Source organism: Dipodomys merriami, unplaced genomic scaffold (genome assembly GCF_024711535.1).
Source record: "Dipodomys merriami isolate MVZ:Mamm:240054 unplaced genomic scaffold, mDipMer1.0.p SCAF_25, whole genome shotgun sequence".
NCBI lineage: Eukaryota > Metazoa > Chordata > Mammalia > Rodentia > Heteromyidae > Dipodomys > Dipodomys merriami.
The window spans coordinates 18,487,681-18,501,735 of record NW_027203937.1 but is presented as its reverse complement, the minus strand read 5'-3'; the positions used below and the strand labels follow the sequence as shown (position 1 = coordinate 18,501,735).

General features: G+C 50.0%; 2 protein-coding genes across 6 annotated transcripts in view; one reads left to right on the top strand and one right to left on the bottom strand.

The window, feature by feature from the left end:
• The first annotated feature begins 565 nt into the window (after nucleotides 1–565).
• Nucleotides 566–4,140, top strand: Art5 (ADP-ribosyltransferase 5). 4 transcript variants are annotated; one of them, XM_070035127.1, is made up of 5 exons: nucleotides 566–904; nucleotides 1,099–1,309; nucleotides 2,447–3,176; nucleotides 3,671–3,703; nucleotides 3,930–4,140. In XM_070035127.1, exons 2-5 carry the CDS (start codon nucleotides 1,253–1,255, stop codon nucleotides 4,052–4,054), a joined length of 945 nt encoding a protein of 314 aa, XP_069891228.1. In that variant the 5' UTR covers nucleotides 566–904; nucleotides 1,099–1,252; the 3' UTR covers nucleotides 4,055–4,140. The 4 variants fall into 4 exon arrangements, with proteins under 4 accessions (XP_069891228.1, XP_069891230.1, XP_069891229.1 ...); XM_070035129.1 differs by having other exon boundaries at nucleotides 3,806–4,019; XM_070035128.1 differs by having other exon boundaries at nucleotides 3,803–4,019.
• A 644-nt stretch (nucleotides 4,141–4,784) lies between these two features.
• Nucleotides 4,785–14,055, bottom strand: part of Xndc1n (XRCC1 N-terminal domain containing 1, N-terminal like) — a 34,768-nt gene continuing 25,497 nt past the window's right edge. For both annotated transcript variants that reach the window (XM_070035125.1, XM_070035124.1), the window contains 6 exons: nucleotides 13,675–13,767; nucleotides 10,755–10,947; nucleotides 8,182–8,309; nucleotides 7,993–8,071; nucleotides 6,256–6,397; nucleotides 4,785–5,267 (listed from right to left, as the gene is read on the bottom strand). In XM_070035125.1, coding sequence (XP_069891226.1) covers nucleotides 4,876–5,267; nucleotides 6,256–6,397; nucleotides 7,993–8,071; nucleotides 8,182–8,309; nucleotides 10,755–10,947; nucleotides 13,675–13,767 — 1,027 coding nt within the window. In that variant the 3' untranslated portion in view covers nucleotides 4,785–4,875. The remainder of the gene's footprint in view (nucleotides 5,268–6,255; nucleotides 6,398–7,992; nucleotides 8,072–8,181; nucleotides 8,310–10,754; nucleotides 10,948–13,674; nucleotides 13,768–14,055) is intronic.

The following is a 14,055-nucleotide window of genomic DNA, read 5'->3' as shown; positions in this document are numbered from 1 at the left end:
ATGATTTGATTAGTCATCTGAGGGGTGAAGGAACAGGGATAGTGGTGAATTAATTGCAGGAACCCGGATGGAATCCTCTGGACATTTCTCACTTCATGTCCACCCTGGCCACAGCAGGTGGCATCTGTTAAGCCCTGCCATTCAGGACCCCTGAATGGGGAGGTATGCCATCCCCTCCTCCAGCCTCAGGCTGTGGGAAAGCTCTTCTCCGAGCTCAGCCGGCCCCTTCTCCTGTTACCCCTAAGTGGACATCCAAAACTCAGAGCCAGGTTATTTATAGAAAAGATCAGAAGCAGTGGGAGGGAAAACTAATGTTTACAAACATGGGGTCACCTGAGTCGGAGAGGACCAGAGAGAGAGATGGGGTCTGGGGTAGGGGGTAGAGAGAGCTGCATCCTGGAATCCAAAGCCAGAGCTAGGAGTCTGATTTGAGCCCTCCAAAGGGAAGATGAGGAGGGTAAAAGAAGGGAGGGGAGTGGGGACTGCTCAGATGCCGCAGCGCGCGACCCCGAGTGAGGCCACATGCAAATTGTATGTAAATTAGGGAGCGCACCAGCGGAGACCTCTTGGCAAGTGGGGCATGGCGACTGGCCTGATGGTCTTGGGGGGGCCAGGTCAGGACCACCTAAGGGTGAGGCCAAGTCTCACAAGTCCCTCCCACAACCCCTAAAGAGGGTCCTGGGAAGAAGCCAGAGCGCACGGGGAGGGGAGTTGCGCCCGGCCCCCCGCGCCCCCGGGTCGGTTGTGGGGGAAGTCAGGTGTCGGGTTACCGCCCAGGGGCTATAGTTAGCCCGGGAGACGCCGTGCAGCAATCCCGGCACCGCGCGGCGCCGCCCGGACCTCAGCCCCCCGCGGCAGCAGTCACCCAGCCCTCCGTCCTGCCCTCTGCCACCGCAGCCGCCAGGTGGGTCCTCCGGCTCCGACCCCCCGCTCCCGGTGGAGCCGTAACGCCATCGCACTCCACCATCGCGGGGTGCGGGGTGGGAAGACGCCCCCAGGCAGGAGCTGTTGACTGGGGGGGGGGCGTTTGGCTTTCCGGGGAGTGGAGTCTAGGGGTGGAGCTGGGGGCGGTACAAAGACAAGGCCACGCCCACCTAGGACCGCCCCCTCTCGGCCACGCCCACGCCCCCACCTGGGACAAGTCCTGGACCTGGGATCCCTCGCCGGAAAAGATCCAGGAACCCATCCAAGCCAGAACTCCACCGCTGTGGGTCTTTATCTGTATCCTGCCCAAGAATCCCCGAGGAGGAGGATGCTCGCGGCTCTGCTGGTCATCCTCAACCACCTCTGCCTCCATACCCTCTGGCAGGTAACTTCTAGAACCATCCCTCGCCACCAAGGGGCAGTTGAGGGACAGATCTTGAGGTGGACTGGTAGATGACTCCTTAAAATTCCCAGGGAGCCTTCCCTCCTCTCAATCCTCTTCCTCTAAGGAATGTCCATCCCTGCAGGAACCAAGCTCCTATCCTCCCCCATCCTCCCTCCTGCGCCTGCAGATCCCTAGGTGAGCCTCCCTTCATTTCATTCCTCTCTAGGAATCGCCTCCGACTTTCTCCTCCCTACTTCTCATCTCCCACCATAGGCTTAACTCAGGCAAACCCCAATGTGTTTTCTGCTGTCCTGGCACACCGTCCTTCACTAGAGCTTGATCTCCTCTCTCCCAGCCCTCCCAAGTTGGCTCTGGAGACTTCTAAAGCAGGAGAGGACTCAGGAAACTCAGAGCTGACAATGATTTGGCACTTGCGGGAGTTTCTGTAAAGAAAAGAGGAGGAGGATGGGGACCGGGTAGGGTATTGGACTGAGTTTATCACTCACGTGCATACTGGATCTTAGAGGAAGAAAACTGCTTAGCGTCATCTAGCCCCACCTCCCACTGAGAACAGGAACAGCTCTAATGACAAGATAGCCTCTTTTAGGTTGTGCAGAGCAATCTTTATCCTCCTCACAATAACCCTGTGAGGTTGGAAGTAACCTCAATTTATAGGTGGAGATCCTGAAGCCCAGAAAAGCCCAGACCTGAGACTTGCTCAAGATCTCACAGCTAGTAGGTGGTGTTTGAACCCATGTCTGTCTGACTCCAGTGCTTGTGTTATTTACGCCTGTTTGGGCCTTGCCATTTGTATACAGCAGATATTTGGGCATAGAAATGACATTCTGTGTTTCTGAAGTGATTTGCCTCTGAGACCCCTGTCCAGTGCTCTGAACTTATACTTTTCTTGAACTTGCTTTTTGTTAATATTACTTTTATTAGTGTATTTTAATTATATGTTAGTTTCATTATATTTCCATACATCTATAATGTATTTTGATAATATATGTTCATATATGTATTATATATATATATATATATTTGTAGTCCCTCTCCTCTCCCCCCCCATTGCTCTTTCTTATCTCCCTTCTGATTTTATACTCCTCCCTGTGTGGCTCCTTTTCCTCATGTCCACAGGTTCAGGCTGTTCCTATCCTGCCCTTGGGTTTGGCCCCAGATGCCTTTGATGATGCCTATTTAGGCTGCTCAGAGGAGATGGAAGAGAAGGCAGCCTCTCTGTTAAAGGAGGAGATGGCTCACCATGCCCTGCTCCAGGAATCCTGGGAGGCAGCACAGAAGGCCTGGGAACACCGGCATCGAGGGCTCACTCTCCCCGCTGGCTTCAAAGCCCAGCATGGAATAGCCGTTATGGTCTATACCAACTCATCCAACACCTTGTACTGGGAGCTGAACCAGGCTGTGCGGACGGGAGGTGGCTCCCGGGAGCTGTACATGAGGCATTTCCCCTTCAAGGCCTTGCATTTCTACCTGACCCGGGCCCTGCAGCTGCTGCGGGGCAGGGAAGGCTGCAGCAGGGAAGCTGGGGAGGTGGTATTCCGAGGCGTGGGCAGCCTTCGTTTTGAACCCAGCAGGCTGGGAGATTCTGTCCGCTTAGGCCAGTTTGCCTCCAGCTCCCTAGATGAGGCGGTGGCCCGCAGGTTTGGTAATGCCACCTTCTTCTCTCTAAGGACTTGTTTTGGGGCCCTTATCCAGCCCCTGTCTGTCTTCCCTGAGGAACGTGAGGTGCTGATTCCCCCCCATGAAATCTTCTTGGTCACTGGGTTCTCCCAGAATGGAACCCGGAGCCTAGTGTCTCTCTGGAGCCATAATCAGACCTGCAGCCACTTTAACTGCGCTTATTTGGGTGGTGAGTTAAGCATGGGGGTTACACAGGGCTGGTGGGAATGGATGAGATGTCAGGATGGCCCTGGAAGGCTCCCTAGAGACTTTAGGAGACCCCCTTAGTGAACAGGACAAAAGTTCTGCCAAGTTTTGTGTTTCAATGTCTGTGAATACCTCAGACGATTGTATGTGTTCTAAGGTTCAGTGCATTAGACATCTAAGGCACACACAAAGGCAAGAGACAGGAGAGTTCCACTTCCTAGCTCAGGAGGCCCAGGTTTGCCAGGACATGAGTATGCTATTCCCAAGTACTGAGGCAAGGACAGAATGGAGGAATGGCCAGTGGAGACGGATGGGCCATCTGGAAAGCCTTCCCGAAGGAGGAAGGCAGAAGGGAAACAAGAAGTTTACCTTTAGCTAAAGGGAGGACATCCTGAGAGGGGAAAGGCCCTGTGGAGGCCTGGCCTGGCAGAAGGACTTCTGCAGTCTGGGAGTCACCTCACCTGGTCTCTGTTGCAGGGAAGAAGAGGCGGGGCTGTGTGTCTTCGAGAGGTGAGCCACCTTCCTGCCCTCCCTTTGAGCTGCGCTCTCTCAGCTGCTGCTAACCCCTCAGTCTGCTGATCCCACTGCCTTTTCTTCTTTCTCTAACAGCAGGGCAGCCAGAGCCACCCTTTGAGGGGGCTTTCTCTTTGCACTCCTGGAAGACCCTACTCTTGGCCCCTGGGGGGTTCCAGCTCTCAGGAGCTGGGCCCTGAAAGTCCCAACACCTGCCACTTAGGGATCTTGGGAACCTGTGATTTTCCTGTGAAGAAGGGCAGCTTTGAACAGCCTCGCGGAGCAAGAGCATGGTCTTGGAGCCAGCCCTGGCTGCCACCTCCCCGGCCAGGTTGTGGGGAGACCTGAAACCTTGACAGGGCAACCCCATGATGAGGGGAGGACTTCGGCGAGGGAAGAACTGTGATGGCTACCCAATTAAATGGTGCTGTCATGTGGGGACACGGAACTTTCTGACTTGTTTGTTCCACGATGCCCGACACACCTTGTCATTGCAAACCCATGAATATGAAGGCAAGGAAGTAGACAGATCGATTCCTCAGCCCTGTCTGTCTGATGAGGAATGCAAGGCCAGGGGAGCATGCACTTTACTCAAGATCAGAGAGTGAATACTAAAGCCAGGTCTTTTGCTTCCCAAGTCTCCTGCTTCCCCAGGTCAAAACTCTTTTCACTAAAGATCTCTGAGAAATCGGGCTGGGAATGTGGCTCAGTGGTAGAGTGCTTCCCTAGCATGCATGAAGCCCTGGGTTCAATTCCTCAACACCACATACACAGAAAAAGCTGGAAGTAGCACTATGGCTTAGGTGGTAGAGTCCTAGCCTTGAGCATAAAGAAGCTCAGGGACAGTGCCCAGGCCCTGAGTTCAAGTCCCAGGACTGGCAAAAAAAAAAAAATCTGAGAAATCCAGTGTGAGATTCTAAGCCCAAAATACTGAAAGCTCCAGAGGAGGCCACTGCTCTCTGCCCTGCTCACACTGAGTCCATTTCAGGGGAAAATTGAAGAAGGACCTTAAAACCACAAGAGACAGGAATTCTCACCCACTCATCAGGTATCTAACATGCATACGAAGAGACTTTATTAAGACAAGAGATCCCATAGAAGTTTCTACTGAGTGGCCCTCATTCCACCCAACTAAGCTGACCAGTGACAGAAGGGAACCTTCGATGGCATTAGGACCCCTCCTCGGTCTTCACATCCCCCGGGGAGGGCACATCCCAGAGCCCCTCTGCCTCTTGTTCTCTGTGCACCAGTGCATGAACAGGGGACGCAGGCAAGCACTCCCCAGTAGCTGGACTCCCAGCCTCTGTGGCAGCCTGCAGCCCGGGTTCTAAAGGGCTCTGTGTCCCCACCAGCCCTGGCACGGCCAGCTCCAGGGTCTCAGGGATTGAGGGGCCCAGGTTCTGGAAGCTGTTGCGCACTCGGGTGATGTAGCGGCTGAGGATGCTGGCACCATCCGGAGGCCGGGGTGCCCCTCCCGTCGCCAGCGTGCGCTGCACACCAGCCACCTCACTTTGGAGGCGAGATACGGTCTTCGTCAGCTCTGTGAGTCTGTTGCCCAGGTCTGGGGAGAAGAAGCATGGAGGGGAAGTCTTTCAGAAGTGGAGCCTGTTCAATATCTCTTTCCCCCCCACTCAAGAGAACCCCAGAGACACCCTTTCTGGGGTCCTGAGGAAGGACTTGGAGAACTGAGGAGGTGACCTGGGCAGACAGACTCTGGAGTAGATGAGTCTGAGAAGCAGTGGGAGGGGACCACTTTAGGAGACAAAGAAGGCAAGACTTCTGGGCCAGAAAGGAGGTGAGAGAGGAGTCACAGGGACAGTTTTCAGTGGGGATATGTGTACATCTAACCTCATTAGACCTCTCAGGCCAGCCCAAATCCTACCTGCCTTTCTCTACTCTTCCCTTCCCCTGATGCTCACAAAATGACTCTTTTCTGTCCTTTGGGCTCCCACTGCAGTCTGGGTTTCAACTAAGCATTTTCTACTTACTAGGATGGTTTCTCATCACTCTGAAAACTTCTATGGAGCCCCCTCCCTCCACACAAGGCCCAGAACAAGAAAGACACAGTGGTGAACCAGGGATTGCATGAATGGATGGGAGAAAAATATAACCATGTGAATGAAAGCAGGAGTGAGTGATTGAATGAAAACACTAGAGCTGGGTACTGGTGGCTCACATCTGTAATCCTAGCTACGCAGGCCGAGATCTGAGGTTCAAAGCCAGCCCTGGCAGGAAAGTCTAGGAGATGCTTATCTCTAATTAGCCACCAGAAAACTGAAGTGGTGCTGTGGCTCAACATGGTAGAGCACTTGCCTTGAATAAAAGACCTCAAGGACAGCGCACGGTCCCTGAGGCCAAACCCTATGACTGACAAAAAGAAAAAGAAAAAACACTGGAACAAATACTGGCATGGGTCTAAGGGTAACAGGGCAAGGACCATAGGATGCAGGCCTATGGCTTCCAATAGTAGGGAAGAATGGGGCCATGCACAAACACAGCTGAATGAGAGGTATGACGAGGTGAGGGAAGGCATGCAGTAGACAACTAACCTTTGCGACGGGTCTCCTCGAACTCACGTCTGGCAGTTTCTATGTAGCGCTGCACCAGGGCCTTGATGACACGTAGACGGTAGGACCCATGCTCACCCTTCCCGGGCCCTGCCCCTATCCCTGCCTCTGCCCCAGGGTTGGCCTGGAATGGAAAGACAGGAGAGTAAGAGATTCTTTATCCACAGCCTTCCTGTAATTACTGACCTGCCTCAGCAATAAAGGACCAAGGCAAAATCTGAGTAGATCTGCTGTCCCCAAAAGCTGTACACCTAGCCCCTGGTCTACCTCCACCTCACAGTGAAGTCCTGAAAGGTAGAGGAATGGAGACCCCAAAGTGGAGGAAGGGCTGACTGGGGGTGAAGTGAAGGTTGGGAGGGGAAGGAGAAAGGAAGAATCCCCCTGCAGCCCTAGAAGTAAGGTAATGCTGGGGGAAACTAGGAAGCGGCTCTCATGTAGAGCTGGGATGGGTAGGGGACAGGTGATGGGAGGTAAGTGAACCCTTCAAATGCCAGCCTTAACTCTGTGTGTGTGTGTGTGTACTAAAGCTTACACTCAGGGCCAGAGCACTCTCTCTTGGATTTTTTGCTCAAGTCTGGCCCTCTGCCAGAGGCCTTGTTTATAAGGTGGTGTTGATCTGTGTTAGAAAAACATTCATTTTCACTGGAGTTTGATGGCTCAGACCTGTAATCCGAGCTACGCAGGAGATTGAGAGCTGAGGATTGGAGCTCAAAGCTAGCCCAAGCAGGAAAGTCTGAGACTCTTTTTTTTTTTTTTTTTTTGGTCCAGTCGTGGGGCCTGAACTCTGGGCCTGGGCGTTGTCCCTCAGCTCTTCAGCTCAAGGCTAGCACTCTACCACTTGAGCCATAGCGCCACTTCTGGCTTTTTTCTTTTTGCTTATGTGGTGCTGAGGAATCGAACCCAGAGCCTCAGGCATGCAAGGCAAGCACTCTACCACTGTGCCACCTTCCCAGCCCAAGTCTGAGATTCTTTTTTTTTTTTTTTTGTCGGTCGTGGGGCTTGAACTCTGGGCCTGGGCGCTGTCCCTCAGCTCTTCAGCTCAAGGCGAGCGCTCTACCACTTGAGCTACAGCGCCACTTCTGGTTTTCTGGTGGTTTATTGGAGATAGGAGTCTCATGGTCTTTCCTGCCCGGGCTGGCTTTAAACTGGATCCTCAGATCTCAGCCTCCTGAGTAGCTAGGATTACAGGCGTGAGCCACCAGCGCCCGGCAAGTCTGAGATTCTTATCTCCAATTAACCACCAGAAAACTAGAAGTGTCTTTGTGGCTCAAATAGTAGAGTACTAGCCTTGAGCAAAAGAGCTCAGTGACAGTGCCAGGCCCTGAGTTCAAGCCCTATAACTGACACTAAAAAAAAGCTGTAAGTGGTACTGTGACTCAAGCTTTGAGCAAAAGAAGCTCAGGGGTAGCACCTAGGTCCTGAGTTAAGCACCGGGACTGGTACAAAAAACATTCATTCACATTTTGGCCCAGTTTGTCTGGAGCATGGAGGGTATTTGCATTTTGGAAAGAGTGTTGCATGGACTTCTGTCCAGGCTGTGGGACAGGTTGGAAGTTCAGGGAAGAGGGAAACTGGGAAAATGGGAAGTGGGAATGGTTTTCTGGGAACACACCTGGGAAGACATGTGCCCATACCTGCTATTCACAGCCAGACCAGCCTAGGTAATACAGGTGAAGCCTTGTGTGAGGCAGACCCACAGCAAGCAGACGAGGTACTCACAAAGGTGGGGACTGGGGGATAGGCTGGCTTCTTAGTTTTGCAGCAGGAACAGCAACAGCAAATGATCTGGAAAATTTTCCTGAGAGATTTCAATGGTAGGAAAAGGTCAGTCAGGGGACAAGGCCTAGAAATAGGGACATGAGCTGGGCAGCGTGCAGGGAGTTAGAGAGTGAGCTTAGAAGTCATCACCTGAGAAAGTAGAAGAAGGCCTTGGGAGAGGGCAGGATGTTGAAAGGCACAGGCAGGGTCAGACCCTCTCGGAAGTAGGATAAGTAGAGCTTGGAACGAGCAAACTTCCATTCCACATCAGCATCATCCTGGGGGCCAGGAGGCAGCAGGCTGTGCAAGCTCCACACTGGCTCCAGGCCCTCTTGCTCATCACCTCTCTCCCCAGTGCCCACCTCTTCTATTCTCCAGTTGGCAACCACCTCTCTCTCACTCTCCTTCTCCCTCTCTCTCTTCTCCCTCTCCCCACCCCTCTCTCTCCTTGAATTACAGGCCTGAGTGCTGTCCCTGAGCTGCTTTTGCTCAAGACTAGTAGTCTACCACTTCAACCACACTTCTACTTCTGTTTTTTTCTGTGATTACCTGAGCTGGCTTTGAACCGCAATCCTCAGATCTCAGCCTCTTGAGTAGCTAGCATCTGCCTTTTTTTTTTTCTTTTTGGTGCCAGTACTGAGGCTTGAACTCAGGGCCTGAGTACTGTACCTAAGCTTGTTTGCTCAAGGCTAGCACTCTTACCACTAGAGTCACAGCGTCACTTCTGTCTTTTTGGTGGTTAATTGGAGGTAAGAGTCTTAGGGACTTTACTTCCTGGATTGGGTTCAAACCATTATCCTTAAGATATCAGCTTCCTTGGGCAGGGAAGGTGGCTCAGTGGTAGAGCGCTTGCCTTGCATGCCTGAGGCCCTGGGTTCGATTCCTCAGCACCACATAAGCAAAAAGAAAAAAGCCAGAAGTGGCACTGTGGCTCAAGTAGTAGAGCGCTAGCCTTGAGCTGAAGAGTTGAGGGACAGTGCTCAGAGTTGAAGGACAGTGCTCAGGCCCAGAGTTCAAGACCCCCAACCGACAGAAAAATCCCCCCCAAAACCAAAAAACCAAAAACAAAAAAAGCTAGAAGTGGCACTGTGGCTCCAATGGTAGAGTGCTAGCCTTGAGCAAAAGAAGCTCAGGGACTGTGCCCAGGCCCTATTCAAGCCCCATGACTGGCAAAAACAAAAAGATCTCAGCCTCCTAAGTAGCTAGACTTACAGACATAGGCCACAGGCAAGCACCCTCCCACCCCACTCCCAACCCCAGTACAGGGGCTGGCTTTGAGCTTTTTTTTTTTTTTGGGGGGGGGGCCAGTTCTGGGGCTTGAACTTGGCCTGAGCACTGTCCCTGGACTTCTTTTTGCCCAAGGCTAGCACTCTACCACTTGAGCCACAGGGCCACTTCTGGCATCTTGTTTATGTGGTATTGAGGAATCGAACCCAGGGCTTCGTGCATGCTAGGTAACCACGTTCCCAGCCCTGGCTTTGAGCTCTTACTTAGCTTTTCTACTCCAGGCTAACACTCTACTACAGGAATCACACCTCTACTTCTGGGTTTTCAGTAGTTAACTGGAGATAAGAATCTCTTAGGCTTTCTTACCCAGGCTGGCTCTAAACCACAATCTTCAGATCTCAGCCTCCTGAGTAGTTAGGATTATAGGCATGGATCACTGGTGGCCAGTCTCTTCTCATTCTTTTTTTTTTTTTAATTGAGGGTGGGAACTTTATTTTTATTTTTTAATTTTTTATTTTTTTGGGTCTGGTCGTGGGGCCTGAACTCTGGGCCTGGGCGCTATCCCTCAGCTCTTCAGCTCAAGGCTAGCACTCTACCACTTGAGCCACAGCGCCACTTCTGGCTTTTTTCTTTTTGCTTATGTGGTGCTGAGGAATCGAACCCAGGGCCTCAGGCATGCAAGGCAAGCGCTCTACCACTGAGCCACCTTCCCAGCTCCAGTCTCTTCTCATTCTTGTCTTCATTGTCAACTATCACCCACATTTCCCCTGCCTGTCTCTTCATTTCCTGCATTCCCCCACTATCATCATCCTTCTACCTTCCCATTCCCACCCAGCCTCTTCTCACCCAGACTGCAGCTCAACCAACCCACTTCCACTCCTTCTCACGTTCTCTTCTACTTTTCCATAGTGCACTCTCCCACACCTTCCCCACCAACATCTGTGTCACCCAAAAGGAGAAAAAGTACTAAACTTGGTATCTGGAGATACTAGCAGTATTAATAAGACCTTCTGTTTTTGTTTTTTTGGACATAGCCTTGAACTCATGTTACTCCTACCTCACCTCTTTGTATGTATGTGTGTATGTGTGCTAGTCCTGGGGCTTGAATTCAGGGCCTGGGCATTGTCCTGCATCTTTTTACTCAAGGCTGGTGATCTACCACTTTGAGCCATAGCTCTACTTCCAGTTTTCTGGTGCTTAATTATAGACTTTTCTGCCTGGGCTGACTGAATCAAGATATTCAGATCTCAGTCTTAGTAGGTAGGATTACAGATGTGAGCCACCCATACAAAACAGTACTTTACTCTACCCTACCCTTCAGTGCTGGGATTACAGGCTTAAAAGTAAAACCCTTACTAACCTAAGAGAATTTGTCCAAAGCCATAAAACAAAACAATAGTAGAAAGAGCAGGAACTTGACTCCTTACAACGAATTCCTCTCCCTTCCTCCATGCCTCCCCTCCCACCCCCCATTAAGCTAGCGTCTGTTCACATACCTCAATCTTCTGAAAGGAGTTGGTGATCATGGCAATGAGCATGTTGAGCAGCACAATGACCATGACAATGGTGAAGATGCCATAGAGGGCTCGGCCCACAAATTCAGGTACCAGAAATTGAGGCATGTCCACCACACTGTGTTCCTCCATGCCAAACATGGTCCAGAACAGAAACTGGAATGTCTCGTTGAAACTAGCACACCAGGCCAGAGAAATGATGGGAAAATCTGGGAGTGAAAGATCTGAGGCCCCCACCTTGATACGCTCTTCCTCCCATACCAGAACCAGACACAAGTGTTCTATGTCATGAAGCCCTCTGGACTAAGGTTAGCCATCCAGATGCTTGCTATTTCTGAGCTTCAACCTTTATTTTTTTTCACATTTACAAATATTAAATTTATCATAACTAGAATTTATTGGTTCTCAGATTTGGCCACCTTATAGCTCAGTTTGAGGGTCAACCTTTATTCTTCTGATCAAAGATACCTGAGGCTGGCCCCAAGCAAAAAGCAAAACCCTACCTCAAAACTAATTAAAGCAACCAGGTGCTAGTGACGCCTGCCTATAATCCTAACAACACAGGAGACTAAGATCTGAAGATTGTGGTTTGAAACCAGCCTGGGCCAAGGAATCTTTAGGACTCTTATCTCTAATTAACCAGCAAAAATGTAGAACTTTTTGTGTGTGTTCACTCATGGCACCAGCCTTGAGGGAAAAAGACAAACAAGAGTGTTAAGCCCAGAGCTCAAACTGTTCAAAAATAAAAAACAAAAAGCAAAAACCACCTAAATTATAAGGGATGGGGGTATGGCTTAAGTGGTAGAGAACCAGCTAGCAAGTAGGAGGCCCTGAGTTTAAACTCTAGTACTGTCAAAAAAAAAAAAAAAAGCTGGGTGCCAGTGGCTCCTGCCACTGCTACCTACTCAGAGGCTGAGCTCTGAGAATTGCAGTTCTAAGTTAGGCCCAGCAAGAAAGTCCATGAGACTCTTATCTACAATAAACTACAAAAAAAATTCCTGAAATGGAGATAAAGCTCAAGTGGTAGAGCAATAACCTTAAGTGAAAAAGCTCAGGGATAGTGCCCAGGCCATGAGTTCAAGCCTCAGAACCAGCACACACACAACAAAATATAAACACAACAGTCCGTACTGGGCTGGGTAGGGAGGTGACAGGATGTGGTACAGAGCATATCAACAACCCCAGGACTCCTTCTTCCAGGAAGCCCTTCCTGATCTCCTGTCCCTGCTCTCAGAAGAATGTGTTTTTCCACTAGTCACTCAAAAGCCTGGTCAGAGGTCCTCCTGTTCTATTTATTTGTGAATCTGTCTTATGCTGTCTGTTCAGCACCAGTTCAGGCACAGATTACAACTTGTTTTCCCATTACTCCAATTGCACTAATGTATCTTTTCTAAATGCTAATCTGACCTAATCTGTTTTACTTCTTCAACCTTTAAATGTTCCTGGCTACCCTGACCTATACACCTACTACATTTATCTGAGGTTCTCAGCAAAAATACTTTTTTTTTTTTTTTTAAGTACCAAGGTTTGAACTCAGGACCTTCTACTTACTAGGCAGGCACTCTGCCATTTCAGCCACACTTTCAACCCTTAAGGAAACATTCTAAACTATTTACAGGTGAAGTGTCATATTATGTAAAAATTTTAAATGGTTCAGGGGGAAAGATGGAATAAAGAAAAAATAGAGCAAGCAGATGTGGCCAACAGTAACAATTGGGTGAAGCTAAGTAGAGGTTTTTAATTAATTTTTAATTTTTCATAGGCTTGACTTTTTTTTTTTTGGGGGGGGGTGTCCAGTCGTGAGGCCTGAACTCTGGGCCTGGGCGCTGTCCCTCAGCTCTTCAGCTCAAGGCTAGCGCTCTACCACTTGAGCCTCAATGCCATTTCCGGCTTTTTTTTTCTGCTTATGTGGTGCTGAGGAATCAAACCCAGGGCCTCATGCATGCAAGGTAAGCACTCTACCACTGAGCCACCTTCCCAGCTCCAGGCTTGACATTTTTTTAAATAAAAAGATTGAGGAGGAGATGAATGAATGAACAAATGAATGACTGACAGAGTGAATCAATGTGGGAATAAGAAACCTGAGTGGCCTGGTACCAGAGGCTCATAACTGTAATTCTAACAACTTGCGAAGTTGAGATTGGGAGGATAGTTCTTGAGCAGGGGAGTTCACAAGACCCCTTCTCAAGTATTAGCTAGACATAGTGACTTACAACTATAGGCTACCTACACAGGAGGCTAAGATCCAGAAGATCAACATTTCAGGCCAGCAGAACAGTTCGTGGGATTTTATCACAGTGGAAGAAGGTGAGTGTGGTGGTGTACACCAGTCTAAGGCAGGAAGCAGAAAATGGAGGACTGAGGTCCAGGTACATGCCAGGCAGGAATTGAGACCCTACATCAAAAAATAGCCAGTGCTCCAGGCGCTGGTGGCTCATGCCTATAATCCTAGCTACTCAGGAGGCTGAAATCTGAGGATCAAGGTTCAAAGCCAGCCTGGACAAGAAAGTCCCTGAGACTCTTATCTCCAATAAACCACTAGAAAACAGGAAGTGGTGCTGAGGCTCAAATGGTAGAGTGCTCGCCTTGAGCTGAAGAGCTGAGGGACAATGCTCAGGCCCAGAGTTCAAGCCCCACAACTGACAGAAAAAAAAAAAATAGCCAGTGCACAAAAGGGCTAGAGGCATGACTCAAGTGGCAGTTTCGGCCTAGCAAGTATGAGGCCCTAGTACTGCCAAAGAAGAAAAAGAAAGACAGAAAGAAAAATGAAAAAAAAAAAAAAAAGTATACAAATGAGGGAAGGAGAAAGAAGAGTCAAGTTGCAAGATTCCATTGCCCTACCTGCCCCCGCCCCCGCCCCGCCCCCGCCCCGCCCCTGCCCCTGCCCCTTTCCCCATCATACTTGCCCAGTCGCTCTGTCTCTTGGTAAGGCACATAGATGTTGTTGAGGCCACAGAGGAAGGCAGTCAGGATGATCATGAGGATGAACATGAACCTGGCAAGGGGTGAAACATAGGAGAGTCCAAGATCTCCCCTTTAAGAGAAATCAGGCTCTTGGAACAGGGGTGGGGGTAATGACCTTCCTAGCTTTTTATCTGACAGCTATTCATTTTGATTGTTAATGAAAGCAAGGAATTTGGGAGAGAGAAATTAGGGATTTGAGTTAAGTGCCAAAACAGAAGGTCTCCCTTGAGAATAATGGGTACTGAATCTAGGCAATAAAAACTAGGAATGAACTAGTCTCTTAGGAAGGGATTGAGATGCTAAGATCCCACGATATGGC

Coding starts and splice junctions, on each gene's coding strand:
- Art5 (XM_070035127.1), top strand. CDS start 1,253: ATGCTCGCGGCTCTGCTGGTCATCCTCAACCACCTCTGCCTCCATACC. Junction 1,310..2,446: donor GCCTCCATACCCTCTGGCAG/GTAACTTCTAGA, acceptor TCATGTCCACAG/GTTCAGGCTGTTCCTATCCT. Junction 3,177..3,670: donor TAACTGCGCTTATTTGGGTG/GTGAGTTAAGCA, acceptor TCTCTGTTGCAG/GGAAGAAGAGGCGGGGCTGT.